At 41.9% G+C, this 22585-nt stretch overlaps 1 protein-coding gene across 4 annotated transcripts in view; it reads left to right on the top strand.

Annotated features, from left to right (window-relative positions):
- Positions 1-18602, top strand: part of ahdc1 (AT-hook DNA binding motif containing 1) — a 55434-nt gene extending 36832 nt beyond the window's left edge. For 2 of the 4 annotated variants that reach the window (XR_004221303.1, XR_004221305.1), the window contains exons 2-5: positions 576-708; positions 5617-5654; positions 5949-10797; positions 18025-18602. Coding sequence is in view for 1 of the 4 variants with exons in the window: in XM_031896888.1 (XP_031752748.1) it covers positions 576-708; positions 5617-5654; positions 5949-10747 (4970 nt within the window). In the remaining 3 variants the exon portion in view is untranslated. Of the gene's footprint in view, positions 1-575; positions 709-5616; positions 5655-5948; positions 11349-11654; positions 11704-18024 lie in introns of those variants that run through there. The other 2 variants (XR_004221304.1, XM_031896888.1) reach the window with 2 other exon arrangements.
- Positions 18603-22585: the final 3983 nt, after the last annotated feature.

Below are 22585 nucleotides of genomic sequence, written 5' to 3'. Positions count from 1 at the left end.
TGGAGAGAGGACAGGAAGAGCGCACAGCCCTGAGGAGAGGTCTTGTGTCTGTGTGGAGGAGAGACACATTATATATACACCACTCTGCAGGATATTGAGAAACAGATAACAGGAGAGAGGAGGAGAGGCAGGAGCAGAAAGACAGCAGGGGAGAAAGAGAAAAGAGGGGGAGGAAAGAAGATGGGAGGGAGGGACAGAAAGAAGAGGAGAATGAGTGGGAGATAGAGGAAAAGTGTGACAGGGACAAAGCTAAAGAGAGGGAAGAAAAGGGTCATAAAGGTACTGAATGGCATGTGAGCTAATAAATAGGGGCATTCATATAAATATTTAAGAAAGAGTTAAAACAAATCTGGTGGTGTTGTCACCTTTAAAAAAAAACAGATGAAAATGCCTCACCGGTGTTGTTTACACAGTACACTGAAACACGTGCATATTTTTTATAATACAAGCAAAACCAAATACGGTTTAATTTCATATGCATCGATAATGTCGTTTCCACACTGCATTCTTAATAATCTGTAAAAGTTTTTTTTTAAATATTTTTACAATTATTTATGTTTCTTCTTCCCATACAGATCTTAGCACTGCTGGCCTTGTATCCCCAGGCTTGGAAAATGGAGAAGTTACTGCTGAAAGGCGATCCCTTCACTCCAAGGAAACCGAAAGAAATCGCAGAGTGACCCTGGTCTGCAGACACCCACGATCAAGGTGAGAAATCTGTTTCATAAAATTTAGGCAATCGTTCATTTGTATTAATAGTTGCTATCTGCTTTTCTGACTGCCCTTAGAACAATGATCCCTAACCAGTGGCTCGTGAGCACCATGCTCACCACTCCCCTTGATGTTGCTCCCAGTGGCCTCAATGAGGTGCCATTTTTAAATTTCTGGCCTGGAAGCAGGTTTTAGAAGCACAGAGACACAGTTTTACTTCAAGCAGAACCTTCTGTAGGCCAGCAGTTCACATGGGGCTACCAAATAGCTAGTCACAGTCCTTATTTGGTGCCCCCAATAATGTTTGTGTTGCTCACCAACACTTTTTACATCTGAATGTGACTCACAAGTAAAAAACGTTTGGGGATCCCTGCCTTAGAATATAGAATCATGTGTGTGATGTTCCTATGAACAACATTTTTGTCCCATGTCAACTCTTCACTGTCTCCAACACTTGATTCTTGAAACTTATAATACATACTCATTACATGAATTTGGATAAAAACGTACATTGCATATATATATATAGTCCATTTGCGGCAACAAAACCTGGGTGCTAGTACCAAAAAAAATGCACTGTAACAAGGGCAGCACTCCTAGGATTTAAAGAATTGTGAGCAAAAATGCAAAAATAGAAAGGTTTATTGCTCAACATATATAGGTTATATATACAGTGGCTTGCAAAAGTATTCGGCCCCCTTGAACTTTTCCACATTTTGTCACATTACAGCCACAAACATGAATCAATTTTATTGGAATTCCACGTGAAAGACCAATACAAAGTGGTGTACACGTGAGAAGTGGAACGAAAATCATACATGATTCCAAACATTTTTTACAAATAAATAACTGCAAAGTGGGGTGTGCGTAATTATTCAGCCCCCTTTGGTCTGAGTGCAGTCAGTTGCCCATAGACATTGCCTGATGAGTGCTAATGACTAAATAGAGTGCACCTGTGTGTAATCTAATGTCAGTACAAATACAGCTGCTCTGTGATGGCCTCAGAGGTTGTCTCAGAGAATATTGGGAGCAACAACACCATGAAGTCCAAAGAACACACCAGACAGGTCAGGGATAAAGTTATTGAGAAATTTAAAGCAGGCTTAGGCTACAAAAAGGTTTCCAAAGCCTTGAACATCCCACGGAGCACTGTTCAAGCGATCATTCATAAATGGAAGGAGTATGGCACAACTGTAAACCTACCAAGACAAGGCCGTCCACCTAAACTCACAGCCCGAACAAGGAGAGCGCTGATCAGAAATGCAGCCAAGAGGCCCATGGGGACTCTGGACGAGCTGCAGAGATCTACAGCTCAGGTGGGGGAATCTGTCCATAGGACAACTATTAGTTGTGCACTGCACAAAGTTGGCCTTTATGGAAGAGTGGCAAGAAGAAAGCCATTGTTAACAGAAAACCATAAGAAGTCCTGTTTGCTGTGTCCCCCACATGGCTTGTGGCAAACTGCAAACATGTGGAAGAAGGTGCTCTGGTCAGATGAGACCAAAATGGAATTTTTTGGCCAAAATGCAAAACGCTATGTGTGGCAGAAAACTAACACTGCACATCACTCTGAACACACCATCCCCACTGTCAAATATGGTGGTGGCAGCATCATGCTCTGGGGGTGCTTCTCTTCAGCAGGGACAGGGAAGCTGGTCAGAGTTGATGGGAAGAAGGATGGAGCCAAATACAGGGCAATCTTGGAAGAAAACCTCTTGGAGTCTGCAAAAGACTTGAGACTGGTGGGAGGTTCACCTTCCAGCAGGACAACGACCCTAAACATAAAGCCAGGGCAACAATGGAATGGTTTAAAACAAAACATATCCATGTGTTAGAATGGCCCAGTCACAGTCCAGATCTAAATCCAATCGAGAATCTGTGGCAAGATCTGAAAACTGCTGTTCACAAACGCTGTCATAGTTACATAGTTACATAGTTACATAGGGTTGAAAAAAGACCATTGTCCATCAAGTTCAACCCATCCGAGTAAACCCAGCACACAACCTATACTAACCAATCTATACACTCACATACATAAACTATATATATACAACCAGTAATACTAACTGTAGATATTAGTATCACAATAGCCTTGGATATTCTGCTTGTTCAAAAACTCATCCAGGCCCCTCTTAAAGGCATTAACAGAGTCTGCCATTACCACATCACTAGGAAGGGCATTCCACAGCCTCACTGCCCTCACCGTGAAAAACCACCTACGCTGCTTCAAATGGAAGCTCTGTTCCTCTAATCTATAGGGGTGACCTCTGGTGCGCTGATTGTTTTTATGGGAAAAAAGAACATCCCCCAACTGCCTATAATCCCCTCTAATGTACTTGTACAGAGTAATCATGTCCCCTCGCAAGCGCCTCTTTTCCAGAGAAAACAACCCCAACCTCGACAGTCTAACCTCATAGCTTAAATCTTCCATCCCCTTTACCAGTTTAGTTGCACGTCTCTGCACTCTCTCCAGCTCATTAATATCCTTCTTAAGGACTGGAGCCCAAAACTGCACTGCATACTCAAGGTGAGGCCTTACCAGGGACCTATAAAGCGGCAAAAATATGTTCTCATCCCTTGAGTCAATGCCCTTTTTTATACAAGACAGCACTTTATTTGCTGTAGTAGCCACAGAATGACACTGCCTGGAATTAGACAACTTGTGATCTACAAAAACCCCTAGATCCTTCTCCATTAAGGATGCCCCCAACACACTACCATTCAGTAGATAGTTTGCGTTTATATTATTCCTACCAAAGTGCATAACTTTGCACTTGTCAACATTGATCCTCATTTTCCAGTTTGCTGCCCAGTTTTCCAATTTTGTCAAATCGCTCTGCAAAGCGGCAGCATCCTGCATGGAACTTATAGTTTTGCACAATTTAGTGTCATCAGCAAAAATAGAAACAGTACTCTCTATGCCCACCTCCAGGTCATTAATAAACAAGTTAAAAAGCAAAGGACCAAGGACTGACCCCTGCGGTACTCCACTAACCACACTGGCCCAATTAGAAAATGTTCCATTTACCACCACTCTTTGTACTCTATCCTTCAGCCAGTTTTCTATCCAATTACAAATATTATGTTCTAGGCCAATATTCCTCAATTTGATCATTAACCTTCTGTGCGGTACTGTATCAAACGCTTTAGCAAAATCTAAGTAGATGACATCAACTGCCATTCCAGCATCAAGGTTCCTGCTCACCTCCTCATAAAAGGCAACTAAATTAGTCTGGCAAGATCTGTTACGCATAAAACCATGCTGGCACAAACTAATAGTATTGTGAACTGCAATGTATTCAACTATCCTATCCCTTATTACCCCTTCCAGAAGCTTTCCTACTACTGATGTCAGACTAACAGGCCTATAGTTTTCAGGCTGAGAACGAGATCCCTTTTTAAATAACGGCACCACATTAGCAATCCGCCAGTCTCTCGGCACCATGCCAAACCTCAATGAATCCTGAAAAATTATGTGAAGAGGCTTGGCAATCACAGCGCTCAGCTCATTTAATACCCTGGGATGAATCCCATCCGGTCCTGGACCTTTGTTTACCTTTACATGTTCAAGTCTCTTTTGAATTTCCTCCTGAGTGACCCATGCGCCAGTAGCTAAATTACTAGCACTGGGTATATTAAAAGGGAAGCCTTCATTATCTGGCTCCTCTAATCTGACTGAGCTGGAGCTGTTTTGCAAAGAAGAATGGGCAAGGATTTCAGTCTCTGGATGTGCAAAGCTGGTAGAGACATACCCTAAAAGACTGGCAGCTGTAATTGCAGCAAAAGGTGGTTCTACAAAGTATTGACTCAGGGGGCTGAATAATTACGCACAACCCACTTTGCAGTTATTTATTTGTAAAAAAATGTTTGGAATCATGTATGATTTTTGTTCCACTTCTCACGTGTACACCACTTTGTATTGGTCTTTCACGTGGAATTCCAATAAAATTGATTCATGTTTGTGGCTGTAATGTGACAAAATGTGGAAAAGTTCAAGGGGGCCGAATACTTTTGCAAGCCACTGTATGTATAATAATATATATATATATATATATATATATATATATATAATTCTTCTCGAAGGCACTCACCACTTACAAGGCATACGCCGGGTGCTCACCAAATCAAATACATATACTGTACATAGAAGGCACTCACGGCTCCAAGTAGTTCAAAGAGTAACATAATTTATTGCTCCACACTCATATATATATATATATATATATATATATATATATATATATATATATATACCTTAAAAAGACAAACGTCACCGCACTCATCCCATAGTGTAAATTCCGGTGCTCAGCAACTTCAGGATACCGTCATGTCCCTCCACAATAGATACAGTTGAAAAAGATGCGGCACACATTATTTGCAAAAGAAGGAATCACAAAAGGTATTATGTGATGTGATTCCTTTTTTTTTTTTATACACACACACATATATATATATATATATATATATATATATATATATATATATATATCCAAAAAAGACCAGCAACACCGAGTTATGTTCCAAAAACAATCAATTGTGTATTAAAAACGCATGAACAGCCAACGTTACGTTTCGGTCCCCATCGGGACCTTTCTCAAGGCAACCATGCTAACCAACCCCATGTTCTACTTATCCATAGTGAACCAGCAAAACGTTGGCTGTTCATGCGTTTTTAATACACAATTGATTGTTTTTGGAACATAACTCGGTGTTGCTGGTCTTTTTTGGATATTTAAATCATTTACCTTGCACCCGAGCTAAGAGGCACTCTGCTTCAGCTCTATATATATATATATATATATATATGTAAAAAAAAATATACACACACCCAAATCAATTAGCACTTATAGCCATAGGTTTTTCTAGCCAATGATAATGATAATTTCAAATTTTCTCTGTTCACAGAGACACCAAATACAGCGGAAGAAGTACAAAACTGCAGAGTAAGTATACAGCAGTCAAATGTCAAATTTGCTTTTCATCCATTTGCTTTTCATTTCCTTGATGTGGGACATCTTAGGATGCCCATTATTCAGTCCCTTAAAACCTCATAATGAATAAGGTTAATTCAACTATTGTATACATGAGGAAGTCAGTCTCTGGCCAACTAGTTTTTTCCCTAATGTATTTCCCCTAGAAAGTTTGTGCAACTGCTCTGTATTCCATAGAATCCGTCACTACATTTTATATATGTATTGTACATTCACTTTTAATTTATTTTTATATTTGTTCATTAGATTCCTCTTTGGCCCATCCGGAACCCAATCTCTCCTCTTCACAAGAAGATAATTCACGTCCTCCACGTAATGAGGCCTGGAGCCGTGCCAACAAGCCACTCTGCCGCCCATCAGTAGGCCCCCCCAGACTGGGAGTAGATGGAATCATTGCTTTGTTGAAGAGCAAGTGCGGTAATGGACGCGTGAACCTACAGCCTGTAGTGAGGTTGATGGACATCATGAAAGATCTCAGCCAACTGTCTAGTGATCTACAATCTAGTGGTGTACGTTTGGATTGCACCCATGTTGCAAGCTCCCCTTCAGAGTCAGAAAATGCAGAACCAGGATTACAATATAGTTTCTTCTCATCTCAGAGTTTGGCATGTGGTCTGAGAAGCCCAGAGGAAAAGCCATCTGAGACTGTCGAGAAAGAGCCAGTTCCTGTTTCTCCCAACCCAGACTCCATGGAGTCTGCCAGTTCAGAGGTCTTGAGAGAACTAGCAGCTCTAGCCTGGATGGAACCTCAACAAACAGAGAGCAAAGGGGAGATAGAGGAGAGGATTGAAAGGAGACTGGAAAAGGTGGAAGAAACTAGAGGCCAAAATGAAGAGACATCAAAGGAACTTGACCATAGTGAAATGGAAGATGTGGGGCCTAGAGAGGAAAAGATCACTAAACAGGAAGATGATGAGTCAGGTGAGGAACCAGATGAAAGTAAACATGAGGATGAATCAGGGGAGGAACAAGATGGAAGTAAACAGGAAGATGATTCTGGAGAGGAGCAAGAAGACCTTAAACAAGGAGAGGAATCATCGGGAGATGATCAGGAAGAGAATAAACAAGACGAGGACTCATCTGAGGAAGATCAGGGGGAAAGTAAACAGGATGAAGAATCATCTGAGGATGAGCAGGACGAAGGGGCTGGGGACAATGAGGCAGAAGACCCAACAGATGGCAAAATGAATGAACAGGGTGATATAACATTAGTCCAGGAAAATCAACTTAATTTGAAAGATATGGGGGTAGCAAGCCTAGATGCAGATTTGAAAGAACAATCATCTGATGAGGAAAGCAGGGAAGATGAAAGCAAACAAGAAGAAGAGAAAACAGTAGAAAGGGAAGTACTCATGGAGACACAAATGGAGCAGTTGCCCTGGATGCTCCCGCTCTTTTCTCCTTCGGTTGATAACATCAGAAGAATCTCCTTTTCTCACCGTGGTAGATTTGGTCACAGAGGACGCAGGGGTGATAGGCCTGGTAGAGGACGGCGAAGAAGACCAGGTAGGCCACGAGCTTCAGAGAGCCTTTCAAGGGCATATGTGATGCCACCCTATCACCGAACCCCTGAAGAGCCAAGGGCATATCGGCTCCATGAGCAAAGCTTACATTTTACACACTCCATTAACAACCCCCCCTCCATGGAAACACCTAAAGAAGAAGGCCCCCCCAAAAAGCCAAAACGCAAGGGAGTTCGCAAGATGGTGGTTCGGATTGCAAAAATCCCCATGCCTGTGGGTAGAAGAAACAAAACAAGTTACAAAGTGTCTTCTTTCAGCAGTACATTGAGTGTGGAAGGAGGAGAACTGATAGGTGGGTCTGGCCCTGGTCCTACATCACTTCTCAAAATGAAGAATAATGGGCGCAATGTTGTCATGGTGTTTCCACCTGGTGAACTCCCCATCATACTTAAAAGGAGGAGAGGAAGGCCTCCAAAGAACCTTGTGTTAGCACGTGAAACCCCTCCAATGCTGCCCCAGCCACCCCCCAAAGAACCTGCAGCACTGCCACCTCCAACTTCCCAGCCTCCCACACCATTACCAGAGGGTGAAATGGTCAAGAAGCGGCGGCGAAGGAAACAGAAACTTCCATCTCCCCAGCCATCATATGTGGCAGATGCCAATGACAGCAAGTCTGAATATAGTGATGTGCTGGCAAAGCTTGCTTTCTTAAACAGACAAAGTCAAACAGCTGGGCGCAATTCACCTCCCCGCTGCTGGACTCCAACTTTGCCAGAATCTGTTCACCAAGCCCCTGACACTCACAGCATTTCACAGTTTCTGCACAGAGTGCAAGGTTACCGCAGGCGAGGTGGGCGTGGAGGTGGCCCAGGTCGGCGAGGAGGATGTAACAGCCATAACCCAGAGTTGTCCCGTTGTTCCTTCAGTGACTTCTTTGAGGGTATTGGTAAGAAGAAGACCAAAGCAAGGCCTGTTGACCCTCTAAAGCCACGGAAACGGAGACAGCCGCGAGCTGAGCCAGATCCCAATGCTAAGCCCAAGCGCAAGAGGAGATCACGTAAGAATGGTGCTCTTCTTGGTGAAATGGGTGGAGAGGGAAGTTTAGGCTATCAAGGCACATCTGAATGGGGACCTGAAGGTAAAGGAACACCATGGCCGGGTCAGCTTTCTCACAGCCAGTCAGGTGGTAGACACTGCAGTTATCAAGGACCTGAAAACAGGGGATTTTCTTCAATGCACAGTGGATCCCCTAACAGACCTAGTTACTATGCAGGAGCAGGATCAGTGTCCCATGCCGAGGGTGGAGGGCAGGACCGCCACAGCCTCTTTACTGGGTATTTCCGCTCCCTCCTTGACTCAGATGACTCTTCTGATCTAGTAGATTTTGCCATGGCTGCCCAGAGACAAGAAGCCCGGAAATCAGCATCAGCCTTCTCTGGATCGTCATCTTCCCCTAACACCCGAGCTCTCCAGTCCTATTCCAACTCCCGGGGCACTAAAGCTAGTGCTCAAGAATCAGCATACCAAAGCTCAGCACCAGCCAGGCAGCAATTTCCACCAAGTCGAGGGTCATCAAATTATGCAGCATTAAATCAACAAGACTGCCATGGCTCTGATGCCTTTCAGAAGCTGGTGTCTCGTTCACCTAATTCTCATCATACTGGGGGCTTTAGCCAATATAGTGGTTTCTCTGGAACTGGTGGTCAGAGCCTTCCCAGCCATGGACTTTTTGCACCTAACAAACAGTATCCCTCTGGACCCCCAGATTGTGCAGGCAACAAGGACTGTAGTTTCTCATTCAGTGGAGGTAACAGCCTCCCTTCATCACCTGGCAGTGCTCATAGTGGTACAGGTTTCAGCCATCAGCAGCAACAACAATTGCCTGCTGTAGGATCTGGAGTTAACATGTCCAAAAACCCCTTCTTTAATACATCAGAAGTGCCCCCTTTTCCCCCCCTTAGGAGCGAGAGTCGATCAGGTACCTCCTCACCTGCCAATTACATGCTGCCTAAAGCTGCTGGATCACTCTTCCCTGGGGAAAATAGCCGTACCTTTCCAGGGACTTCAAGTCAGTGGGCTTTTAGGCAGGGTTACAGCCAGACAGATTGGGGTCCTGACAGTTTTGGACAGCTCTATGGAGCTGGTTTTGATTGTCACATGACAGAGTCCAATGTTATCTTAGACATTAGCAACTATACTCCCCAGAAAGCCAAACAGAACACAGACAACATTTCTGAATCATCCTCTGACAGCACACAGTACACACAGCCTGGGGCTGGCTATCGCCGGGCCAACAGTGAGGCTTCATCTAGTGAAGGGCAATCCAGCTTATCAAGTCTTGAAAAATTAATGATGGATTGGAATGAAACATCCTCTGCCCCTGGATACAGCTGGAACCAGAGTGTTCTCTTTCACCATACTGCTAAACCTGGTCGGGGGAGAAGGAAGAAAGCTGATATTTTTGAACCCTCACACCCACATCACCATCACCTGGGCTTCTCCTCATCCTCTCCTTCTTCCTCCTCTTCCTCAGCTGCTGCTCCTCCTACAGGCTTTCCCAGTAAACGAGGAGGGGGTCCAAGAGGTCCAAGGGGTGGTCGTGGTGGGGGCTGTTCCACAAACAGGAAAGAGAGAGGTTCAGGAAAGGCTAAGTTTGTCCCAAAACCACCTGCTCCACCTCCATCATCCTCTGTGAGCTCCCTGTTCCAGGAGTCCTCAGAGCTAGGATTGGACTGCTATAGTGGGGATAGTAGCATGTCACCTCTGCCTTCCCACTCACGGGCATATAGTGTAGGAGAGAGAGATCCCCCTTGTGACTTTTCTGGACCTTATTCCATGAACCCGTCTACCCCTTCTGATGGCACATTTGGTTTCCAGAGTGACTCCCCGGGGCTGTGCCCTCCCACAACAGAGCTAGAGCCTGGAAAACACTTTTCTCACCTCCCACCATCCGGAAGTGCCACCTCTGGTGCCCCACATCCTCCTCCACCACCTGGCCTGGGTTACGAACATCCCATGCAAGACTCTCCTTTTTCTCCCAACTGCTCCCCTACACTTGAGCTACGGCCAGGGGAAGGAAGGAAGCTAGTACCCTCTTCTCACTCATCCTGTGATCCCCTCAAACACAGTTTGCCTCCACACTTGCCCTCTTGTCGTGAGCAACTACCATCCCAACCTTCCACCCATCACCGCTATGAGCCCCCCAGCTGCAAAAATGCTGGCTACTGGTACCCACCTCGCAGTCCTCCTTATGATGGAAAAGGGGGCTTACTTTCAGACTTTATGGGCAGGCGGGGGGAGGGAGCATCCTGTCTGAGCCCCCATATCCCCAGCCCTAAAAGGGACAAAGAGACGCTGGACATGATGAGAGGACACCACAGAGCCCCATACCCTTGCCCATTGCTCAGTGATATCACCCATTCCCCTGTGCAAAGAGACTCCATGGTGCAACTACAGGAGACCTATCGCTACCCAGCCTTTCCCCCCCAGGGACCCCCAGTTCTGTCCCCTCCCAACATGAAGGGTGGGTTTCTGGGACCTGAAAATATTCCTGAAGACAACTTTACAGTCACCTCCCTTTAGTGAGGTGACTTGTCTGGAGTCATCGGGAGCAGCAGAGGCCGGGGGGTGAGGTGAGAATTGGATAGGGAAGGAAATCAAATGATTAAAGAAGGATATGCAATTGCATTGTTCAGTTTTGTGAAAGTGCTGCACATTTTCTATAAAAAGATTGCTTCTTGTCTAACTATAGCTGTAGCAAACTTGACTTACATGAGCAGAAGACTGTAGCTATAATGCAAACTGCCTATATAAAAAACAATATTTGTCATTTTTGTACAAAAATATTTACATGCATCAATTTATGGTCCTACACACACATGTGGACTGCGAGTTTATATACCACATACTGCTGAAAAGAAGCACACAAACTATTTGAAAAAAAATTCCATAGCATTTATGGATCGTAAAGCAGCAGTTTGTATTTAGCTATACTTTTTGTGTTCACTTCAAAATTGAATGTCATATCTCCTCATTTTTACCATATATATGTCTGGATAATTAAACGGGCCTTAATTAGTCAGGACAATTGAAGGTTAAAATTGAAAATCTGATGCAAAATTGACAACATTTTTTGTATTCCTTTTTTTGTGATAAACTGTACTGTGATGCAAAAGATAGTTAAGTTGTGTACTTTTTTTTATAATGACTTTTAGGTTAAATTAATTTATTTATATACGTAATTTGTGTGAAGCCTCCCCCTAAAATCTATAGCATACACACAGGCTTAGTTTAGAACATTTGCCAAATATACACATAAGTAACCCATAGAAACTAATCAGTGACTGTCTTTTTTTTTTTTTTGCCAACTTCAGGTTGAACAATCAAACCAAACATTTAATTTGGTTCTTATAGGTTACTGCCCAGTTGCAAATTTGCCCAATGTTTATAATGAACCCCAATGTGTTTTAATTGCCACTCCTTATTGCAGGATCTGAATTCAAATAACTGCTTCAGACCATATGCAACTTATGTGAATGGTAAGCTCTATGGGTCATTGTGATTGATAATTACCCGAGACCAAGTTGATCATGGCTACAAGTAACTGGGATCACAGTACTTTTTTTGCAATTACCCTTAAGGTAATTCTTGTCCATGTGTATAAAACCTGTATTCTAAACATTTCCCATGGCCTTGCACCTTCTTGATTCCAATACTCTTGAACCTGAAGGTGTGTCATTGCGGGGGCTTTTATTTTTTCCTTTTCCAAGTTTTCATCTTTAGCTATTTTATTGATACCAATAGCCCGCATGGCTGTTTGATGACCATTTTGTTATTTAGAAAAATTTAGGAAAATCTCCTTTGAGAAATTACTTCCCATTGACAAAAAGTGAAGTAGTTCCCACTTGTGTGCCCTTGTGTCATTAGTCTTGTTTTACACAGTTATAATAGTAAATAATAATAAATAGCAAAGGATGCTGACGCTTATGGAACATGCTTAATTTTTACCCTTCCCCACCTGCAGGTATTTTCCATATAGATAAATGGATAATACTCTTCCTATGGCAGTCACTGGCTCTTCCAGCTGGTTATGAACTGGAAATGCTGAAGCAAGCATTCCAAAGTGAATCCTGCCTGACTGCATCACTGTCTGTCATAGGGAGTGTATTTTCCATTTCCCATTTTTCCACTGGGAAGCACCTTTCAGGCAAGAAATTGTTTTTATTGATTGATGTTTTTTATTGATGGCTGTTAGAAGTCCTGTTTCACTTTAAAACAACAAATTGTTGGCTTTTTAGGCTGAAATGTCAATCACACATTATGGTCAAAAACTGACTACTAAAACAAAACTTCTGTCACTGTCAAGTTTTTGTTTTTTTTTTATTGAAAGATTAAATTTATGTTGGTCTTAAAGCTTTATCATATATTCATGTAAAATCTTGCAGTTCTGAAGCTGTAGTGTGGGAGGAACAGCATGGAGAGAACATACAGAGTCCATGTAGACAATGTCCTAGTCAAAGCTAAACATTGTACCTGCAACAGGTGCATTAAGAGAGCAGTACTGACCACTGTGCCAGCATTGATTGGATTATCAACACAATAGGGATCCTGTTGCAGGCCATTAGGATGAGGGTGGGGGGGTAAAGCCAAACTGCAGTAAGACCATGGTTGCTTAGGCAAATCTAAAATTTCCAGCTTAGCTAGTAATAGGATCCAGAGGTGATGTGCCGAGTTCGGCCCGAACCCGCCTGATCCAAGGGTATCAGGCCGTCCTGCATATCAATAGCTCCTTGCTATTTGTGTGCTGCTGGTTGTGACTCTTGAAACAATGTAACAAAATGTAATTTGAGCCTTGCCTGAAAGAGAGGTGATTTCTGGGTTTTTTTTTTAATAATCTGAACCAGGAAACAGAAAGGGATAAACAAAAACTGCTGTCAGTTGCAATTACATTTACAAATAACTTTAAAAACCCTCTTTTTTTTAATTGATTTTGGAAAGTTGCTAAGAATCCATTTTGTCTGTAAAGGCTAAACAAGTGTTGGATACACAAGTTATTTACCTCAAATAATTGTATCTGTATATTAACTGAAATGTGTGGAAAGCACCATTGTTGGAGGGGTTCCATCTTATAATTGCTGCTACATGTTCTGCTTATTTCCTTTAGAAACTGTACAGTGAGGCCCAAACCACTGTTGGCCTCTGAGTCAGCTCATTAACTGTGAGCGTGTTTCATTTTCCCCAGTTTAGCTTCGATATAGATATATTTTTGCAACAATAATCAATCTGTAAGACCCAGAAAGATCTGCAAACCCTTGTTTCTAATTGAATACTAATTATATTGTTTAATGGTAAAAATGCAGTTTTACTTGAGGAATATTTTCTCTGTAGGAATTTTATTTCATTATTCCCTTTGTACTGTCCAGCTAATATATGGGCATCTTGCAGTTTTTCCCTCTTGCTTTGTTTTACCGAGCTTCTTTGGCACTTTTGGCCTTCACTAAATCTCCATTTACTGAATGCTTGGTCAGATGACCTCCATAGCCTTCCTGTAATGTCATAATAAAACCTACATTTTGCCAGCAGGGGGCACAGCTAGTCAGAATAGGACATAAATAGAATTATAGATGCATAGCGTTAGCAGGAACAACCACTTAAGTTTTTCGAAGACTGTATAGAAAGATACTGTAGAAATAGGTTTGCCAGTTCTGCAAAAATGTGTTTTTTGTGTACTTTAAAGAAAAGCCATTATTATGTACATGTAACAGTACAGAGATTTATATTCATATGATCTTTATTATAAAGCGTAGCGTACTGCATTCCTGTCCTTTTTTATGATTTCACTGGAAGTGCAGCTAGTCACATGTAAAAAAGGGTAAGGCTTTATTCCAAAATGATATGGCAAGAAAATATGTCCAAATGCAATGGCATTTAGTGTATGTGCAGCACTAGATATCTTTCCCTTTGGCAATTACTGTGTTTACTAGAACTTTTTTTTTGGTAGAGTTTAAACTTTTGTAGTCTATAAAATTTAGCATATGTAACTGAAATTGGTATATATGTGAAATTTGTATAATGTGCTGTCCATACTGATAAAAAAAATCTATGTAGTAATTTTATTACATCAGGCACCTAACTTTGTGCTAGCCAGAAAGGCCCAGGCCTAGGGCGGCATGCTGATAGCTGTTCCTGTCCACCCAGTCCCCAGTCAGCCAATCCACACGGGAGGTGCTTCACCTTCATTAACACCTTAACACTTTCTTAACAACTTTTCAATTTGCTTTCCTCTTCTGACTATTTCCATTTTTTAAATAGCAGTCACTGACCCCAAACAGCCAAAAAATCTCTCTGTGAGCAATAGTTGATATTACTTACTTTTTATATAGGCCCTCCTCTATGTCTCTTTCAAACTACTGCCTGGTTGCAAGATTAAATTAGACCCCACCAACCAGACAGCAAAATTCCAAACAAAAGCTGCTAAACAGAAAGCTAAATAATTTAATACCTGCTAATAATGAAAAATGAGGACCAGTTACAATCTGGCTCAGAATAGTGCTCTTTATGTTATACTAAAAGTTAATATAAAGGTTAATTACCCCTTTAACATAAAACGGACTGGTCAGGCTCCTAACGAAGCACATATTCCAAAAAGCGTCATGAAGGGGTAAAGCAAACTTGCATACAAATTTAAATGCACTGGTATGAAGAATGGTACAAATTTAGAGAAACTGTAACCTATATTATTAGTATGCATCCCCTTCAGGACTTTTTCATTATGCCTTAAATGACTAATAAAAAGTTATATAAATGGCTGCTATTACAACTCATGGAACTCTATACTACTTAGGTAGCAGGTCCAATCCCAATAGGTTATAAACCCACTGCCTGCAACTGCACACTGAGGGGGTGAGCCATGAAAACGAAGTACAAATGGTTTCCAATTTTAAAGTTAATAGGCTACGTCTGACCATACACCACTGCATCCAAGCATGCCACTGATCTGCAAACCCAAAGCCTTCCAGGATCTGCAAATTTGTACTTTGTTTTTTTTTAGGGCCCCTAAAAGTATTCCTTAAGTATATGTGTGTGTTTGTACACATATATATTCAAAACTCTTAGCCTTTTCTCTGTTTCTTTAAGATCTCTAATTTCCCCTCTTCAGTTCTCTTAATGAAGACAGGTATAGGATCTGTTATCAAGAACTCTTTGGGCCTGGTATTTTCCAGATAAGGGATCTTTCTGTAATTTGGATGTTCATAATTTAAGTTTGCACAAAAATTATTTAAACATAAAATAAACCCAATAGGATTGTTTTGCCACCAATATAGATTCATGTAGCTTAGTTACCATCAAGTACAAGGTAATGTTTTATTATTACAAATAATAAAAAGGAAGTCATTTTTAAAAATCAGAATTATTATTGCTTAAAATGGCATTACTGTAATTCTGAGCTTTCTGGATAAGGGATTTCATACATGTACCAGGAAAGTAAAGAAGGAACATTTGGGCCATTGACTGACTTTTGGCATTTGGATGACCAGATCATGTACTATCAGTTTGGTAACCTGAACCCTGTCCCAAGTATGGCTGTGTTTTAATTTTTTACAAAAGCATTTAAGACTCCCTGTCACCTCCCCTAACATGGATATCTGATATAAAGTAGGAGTCTGGTTGATTGATGACTACCTGGAACCTACACAAATATTCATGTATTAAAGTATTTTTTCTTCTGTTTACCTTCACTTCACGGAGGAGGTATATCCATATCTCACTGCCACACAACACTAGTGCTCACCTACCCCAAAACATAAAAAAAAAATGGCAGGGATGCTGGGCTAGGGCCTTGCATAATAAGTGGTAAGAGTGAGTAACAGTATTATTACAAAATCAATCACCCCCCCAAAAAAATAAATACATACATAAAAATAATTGTATATGTATATTTGCACATAATTAATGTACTGCATTTATAAAAACTGTACATTTGATGCTCTATTGCATGTCTATTATCTATCTTATTAACCCCTTTTTTAGAGGCAGATTCCATGTAGGCAAACTAAGGGGCACTTTCATGAAAACACGAGTTTGAATCCCGAATGGCAAAAAATCGTATTAGTCACGATAATATTGTATTGGCGATCCGAAAGTCACAAAATTTTCGTACTGAACAATCGTAAAATGCAGGAAAACCTTTCCGACTTTGATCCTTCTGTGCATGTTTTTGGAAGCCTCCCATAGAAATCAATGGCACTGTGCAGCTGCAACCTGGCCCAAGGAAAGTCACGATACCGAAGCTTGAATGAATCTGAAACTTTCATAACTCGGCACCACAATACGATTTTGTCGCACAAATTTTGTCAAAGTACGAAAAAGTTGTGAAAAATACGAAAAAGTCGCCAAAACGTTGGAACGTTCATGGATTAGTAAATGTCCCCCTAAGTGTTGTCACTGACAAAAACCACTAAACTGCTCGCACATGGTTCAAATTTTAGACCATTCAACCATTTAAACTGTTTCAGTGCACTCTTGCCACACAAATGGATTGCCAGATTTTACAAATATTAGACCAAAAGGCCAAGGCTCGTCAGTCCTATCACTAGATAGCAATACAATTCATTTTTGCCATCAGTCCTGTTGTATATATTAGCTAAACATCTAATAATATATATGTATGGATGTATGTATGGATGGGATCCCTTATCCGGAAACCTATTATCCAGAAAGTTCCAAATAAGGGGAAGGCCATGTCTCAGACTCCATAATAAGCAAATAATTCTAATTAATAAAAATGTTTGTACTTGCCTTGTACTTGATCCCAACTAAGATATAATTTAATCCTTACTGGAGACAAAATTATTGGGTTTATTTAATGTTTAAATTACTTTTTAGTAGACTTAAGGTATGGAAATCCAAATTATGAAAAGATCCCTAATCCAGAAAACCCCAGGTCCTAAGCATTCTGAATAATGGGTCCAAAACACACACACACACATATATATATATATATATATATATATATATATATATATATACAGTATATTATATATTCATCACAGGTTTCATATACAAATATTTAAACTCACATTAGTGTTCAGAAGGAAGACTGTTCAGGCTGTTTACCAAACTGTGGTTTGCTGGTGCCTGCACTCTTTCCCCCCCATCCCCCAAGTGATGCTGGAAGAGGTCAAGCTCCCCCCATGAAAAACAGCTTTCAGCTATATCTCATTAGCTTCTCTATATAGCTCACTTCCCCTGTACCCCTTTTATCTTTTGTACTTATTTGCTTTCACCAGCCAATTCTTTTCTTTTTTTCGAACCCCTCGCTCTATTTTTCTTCCTTGTAGATTTTTTTAATTTGATTGGGGTGGATTTTTTATGTTACAAAATTGACATGGTATAGCCTTAAATAATATACCTAGATTTTTAAAATTCTCCACTCTATTAGTGCAAAGTCATCTAACACAATATTCTCTGCTGTTGAGGCCTCAAGTCCATGGGTGATTTTTGTGCACCTGCTATACATGAAATTTTGCTGCACTGTTTCACTTTGTTAGACATGGATATATTGAATAACTGGAGGTTAGCCTGTGATGTACACACATGCAGCATGAACTAGACTTGCAGAACAGTTTCCTTTCTTAATTAGCACGGTGCCTGTATGTTTGTTTCAGGCCTGTGTCCATCTATAAAGTATAGTTGTTGTGCTGCACACAGTGGATGAAAGGTAGGGAAAATGTACTTTTGTACCTTAGGCCAAAAACTGTTTTGGTTCCTTATCCTAATATGTTCAACAGTGATTTCTAAAAACTGTCTAAGTTTATCAAAAATGTATTTATAATTAATTTTTTTTCTTAAATCCACAGCTCAGACCCCTCCTCCCTCCATCGAAGCCAGAAGAAATGCCGTGGGATCTCCCTTCTGAGCCTGCACCCCCTAAATCATAAGAGTGTGCTCTCCATCTTCCCCCTAATCTCTGGGTCCCTTACCTTTTATTCTTTAGTTTCCTTTTTTCTGTTTTGTTTTGTTTTTCTTCCTCTTCACAAAACCAGCAAAAATTGTACATAAGAAATTTTTTAAATGTTGCAAAACTGTACAAAAAGAAAAAAGAAAAAAAAAAAGAAAAATGCGAAGGTGGGGAAGTGTGTGTGGGGGGAGGGGAGGAGAGACTTATCTGTTATTCCCTCTTGGTCAACCACCTGCAACACATTAGCATCTCTGTTAAGGAAAGGGTTAAAGGCCCCCCACACCCTCAGTACCCATAGTCTGCACCACCCTCCCTCTCTCCCCCCCCCATCTACCGGCTGCACTGAAATTGCGTATGTTAAATCACCACCACCCTCGGCGGTTACAACTATTTATTGTAAATAAGGATTTCTCATAAATTGTGTATTGTCCAAAAACAGTTTTGTGTTTTCAATGGGGATTAAAAATATTGTTTCTGCTTGTGTGTGTGTCCATGCATGTAGAGGTGTGTGTATATTCAAAATATATGTAATGGGTTGTTTGGAAAGAGAATTACAGATGTTAGAAAATGCACTCACAAGAAGGCTCATATGCGTGCGGATGTATGGTACTACCAATATTGCTCATGCTGTCTGGGTGCTGCTGTGGGTGAGCTCTTCTACATACTAATAGTAAAAATGTGTATTGTATTATGATAACCGTTTCCAAGGCTGCAGCAATCAGGGCTCACACCTCTATTCCTTCCTCTTCTTTATCTTCACACTTTTTGTTTTGATTTCCCTTTTTTGCCCTCTGTCTTCCATTGCATGGCTCTCTTCCTCTCCCTAGCCTTGTCTTTTGCCCTCCATCCATGTTCCATTTACATTCTTTAATATTTTTCAATTTCTCTCCATTTCCTTTCATCTTTCACCTTCACATAGTTCTTATATCACACAACACCTGCCTTCATTTTATCTCATATATCTTAAGTTTACCTTCCTTTTTTTCTTCCCTTTTTCAGTCACTTCCCTTTTTGGCTTCTTTTTTCCCCTCTTACATATCTTACCTTTTCACCTCTTCTGTTGTGGATGTATTTTCATTTTCCCACCATATCCTGTCATCATCTTAGGCACCCTTATCAATTTCTGTTCTTTCCTCTTTAATCTCAGCCTTTCTATTTCCACTACCACTTCCTGTCTCATATTTCCTTTGTCCCCCTGCTTTCCACTCTGGCACACATAAGCCCTGTTCTCTTCACCTCCACCACCTAAACTCCTTTCTTTGCCTTTCCATTTCCCTAGGTTCTTTGCGTTGCTCTCCCTCCCTCTCTACCAGTTCGCACCAGGCTCTTGATGTCCTATTCGTCAGTTCCTCTCTTCGCTGTGCCAGCAGTGTGACAATCTCCTGCTGCTCTATGACCCTTCTTGCTCAGAACAGACTGTCCTCCCACAATCCCCCCTGGCCTTCACCACTCTTCCCTCCAGTGCAACCCAGCCCCCACCACAATGCTTCATTACTTTTCTTCTCTCAACCCCCCCACACCACCTCCCACAAATTCTCACCCTAAATATAGTTGCAGTGGGCTATCAGGGTGCAACAGACACAGACTATATTGGAACAGCAGTTAAAATATTACATTGTAGTATTACATGGGTATATACATATAAGTTGAAATCAACTAGCTCTGTGGCAGGGAAGGAGTTACAAAATCCTCACTGACTAGGTTGCTCTGTTTTTCTCTATAGGGCTATCTGGCAAAGAAGGTGTTACCCTGCCACTCTGCAAGATCTTGTTAGAATTCCATGCAGCAGAATCCCCTGTGGCAGTTTGCTGGTTAATCCTCCATTTTGGCCTTCGCTTTAGATTAGTGGGGGGGGTGGAGGTCACTGCTGCTCTTCCAGTTTTGCCTTGGGTGGGGGGGGGGGGGGGGATGTCTTGCTGCCAGGTAAGTGGTGAGTGGTGGAGGGGCTGCGTTGCTGGGCAACAGCCCAGATGTCTGACCCTGTACAATGTGCACTGACACAGCTGTGTGTGTGTGTGAGCGAGAGAGAGGTGTGCGTGTAAGAGAAATCAAGGTCTGTGGCAGCAGTGTATGGGATTAAAAAAAAATCTTATGTCTAAGTGTATGCAAAACAATATAAGTGAAATATTAAAAGGCTTGTGCAACAAGTCTCTGTGTAAGTTAATATAAATGCCTAATACTATATAACCAATGGTTTAACAATAAAACTAGTACTTGTAGTATAGTGCAAGATCATATATATAGGGAGAGGTTTTCTTGGTGATGGGGTATGGATTCTTGCAATTTTATAAACATTAGGGCTGAAAAAATGTAATAATGAAGTCAATATAAGGGGCTTTATGTCATTCATTATGTGCAATATTCCCTTTTCAAACAATCTGGAATTGTATGAAACATGGTTTAAGACTGACTTTTCTTTTTTTGTTTGATATGGTATGTGTGTACAAATGTGTAAACCCTTTTTTTAAAGTATCATTACATAAGATAATTTGTGGCACAATTAGGTTTGCGGCCAGGCTGGTAAGAATGATACTTAATGGTCATGTTCTTAATAGGTTAGCTGAGAATACAGAGCTTAGGAAGCCTAGCGTTTTTTTGTATACTTATGATATACAATTTTGTATCTAGAAGAGGTGTGACCGATATTGCTGCATAAAGTAACATTTTGTGTGTGTACAAGACACTCTCCATCACTCAGTGTCAGGGGCTGGGGACAGAGCCAGAAGCTGTTTGACATGTCAGGGACAGAAGGTGTGAGGGTGACACGTTACCATGGAGACCAGAGAGGAGAGGAAGGGCCTTCACTGCTTTTAGCATCTCATGCTGTCCATCTGCAGTTATTTTCCTTTATTTTTAATCTCTCCACCCCAACACTGCCATCTCTATATATTTGCATGTATACCTTTTCACAAACCACATCTGTCATAAGGTATCCAGATCCTTTTTTAATTGCATAGGACACAAGTTGTTATGCACTAGGATTTACACTTTTATGGATGTAAAATACCATTTTCCTTTGTTTTTAGCTTGCTTCCCTATTTAAAACATAGGCATCAAGGTGTGTGTAAATAATGTTGGTATTTTGGGGGTTTGTGTCATTGTGAACATGTGGCAGAATCTTGTTGAGAGATTACTTCAAGGATGATGGGTCTTGGTAAGAACATGGAATGTTAAGATCTGAGTAGAAAATGGGAGGAGTACAATAGGGGTTTGGATGATGAGGGGTGGGAGCCTTTCAAATAAAAAGTGAGTCACTGGGGGTCCAAGAAGGCATAGTACACAAAAGGTTAGAGAAGGTGGCTTGAATGTTTAATGTTAAAGCTGGAGGAGTCTGTAATGAGGTCAGGATGAACTAGCAGAAATAGCAGCTCCTTGGCTTAATTGCTAGGCTGAATTTCTCCTCAGCCCACCACTGGGAGGCAAAGCTGAACTCAAGGAGGGAATGGGGATATATATATATATATATACACATACACACATACCAGATACACAACCAACCTTTCTTAATATAGTGTGTGTGTGTATATATATTATTTACAAAACCGTACTTGCACGGGTATAAACAAACCTTTAAATGAACATCACATATTTCAGCCTTTGCAGCTGAAATTCCTGTTTTTAAACCAGAAATTTGGCTTTTCTGGCGCAGAGAGATAACTCTCTGCACTAGTGATGGGGCACATCCTCCCTGTTGGAGTGGAAAAAGGGTAAAAATGGGGGGTCACGGGGCACAACCTTATAAAAGAGTAGCTGCAGCGGCCAGCCAGGAGACAGATGAAGAGCCGGAGGAAGCTCGGGGAGCCGCAGGAAGCTCGGGGAGCCGCAGGAAGCAGGGGGATGCTGGGGAGGATGTTGGGGAGGGAGCTGGAGGACGTTGGGGAGGATGCTGGGGGGAGGTGGAGGATGTTGGGAAGGATGCTGGGGGGGATGGAGGATACTAGGGGAGGTGGAGGATGCTGGGAGGGAGCTGGAGGATGTTGGGGGGGAGCTGGAGGATGCTGGGAGGGAGCAGGAGGATGTTGAGGAGGACACTGGGAGGGAGCTGGAGGATGTTGGGGAGGACACTGGGAGGGAGCTGGAGGATGCTGGGGGGGAGCTGGAGGATGCTTGGAGGGAGCAATGTTTTAGGGGGTCAGTGCCCTGGCAAAAATGCAAAACACCTGGCTACCAATGTTTTAGGGGGGGCCCTGGCTAACAATGTCTTTGTACTGATGGGAGGGGCCATTGGGGGGCAGGGCATAGGAGGATGCAGGGGGAAGCTGGAGGACATTGGGATGGATGCTGGGGAGAGCTGGAGGATACTAGGGGGGGAGCTGGAGGATGCTGGGGAGGACACTGGGAGGGAGCTGGAGGATGTTGGGGTGGGCGCTGGGAGGGAGCTGGAGGATGCTGGGAGGGAGCTGGAGTACGCTTGGAGGGAGCAATGTTTTAGGGGGTCCCTGCCCTGGCACCAATGCAAA

This window comes from Xenopus tropicalis, chromosome 2, assembly GCF_000004195.4.
Source record: "Xenopus tropicalis strain Nigerian chromosome 2, UCB_Xtro_10.0, whole genome shotgun sequence".
NCBI lineage: Eukaryota > Metazoa > Chordata > Amphibia > Anura > Pipidae > Xenopus > Xenopus tropicalis.
This window is presented reverse-complemented; position numbering and strand designations above follow the sequence as displayed.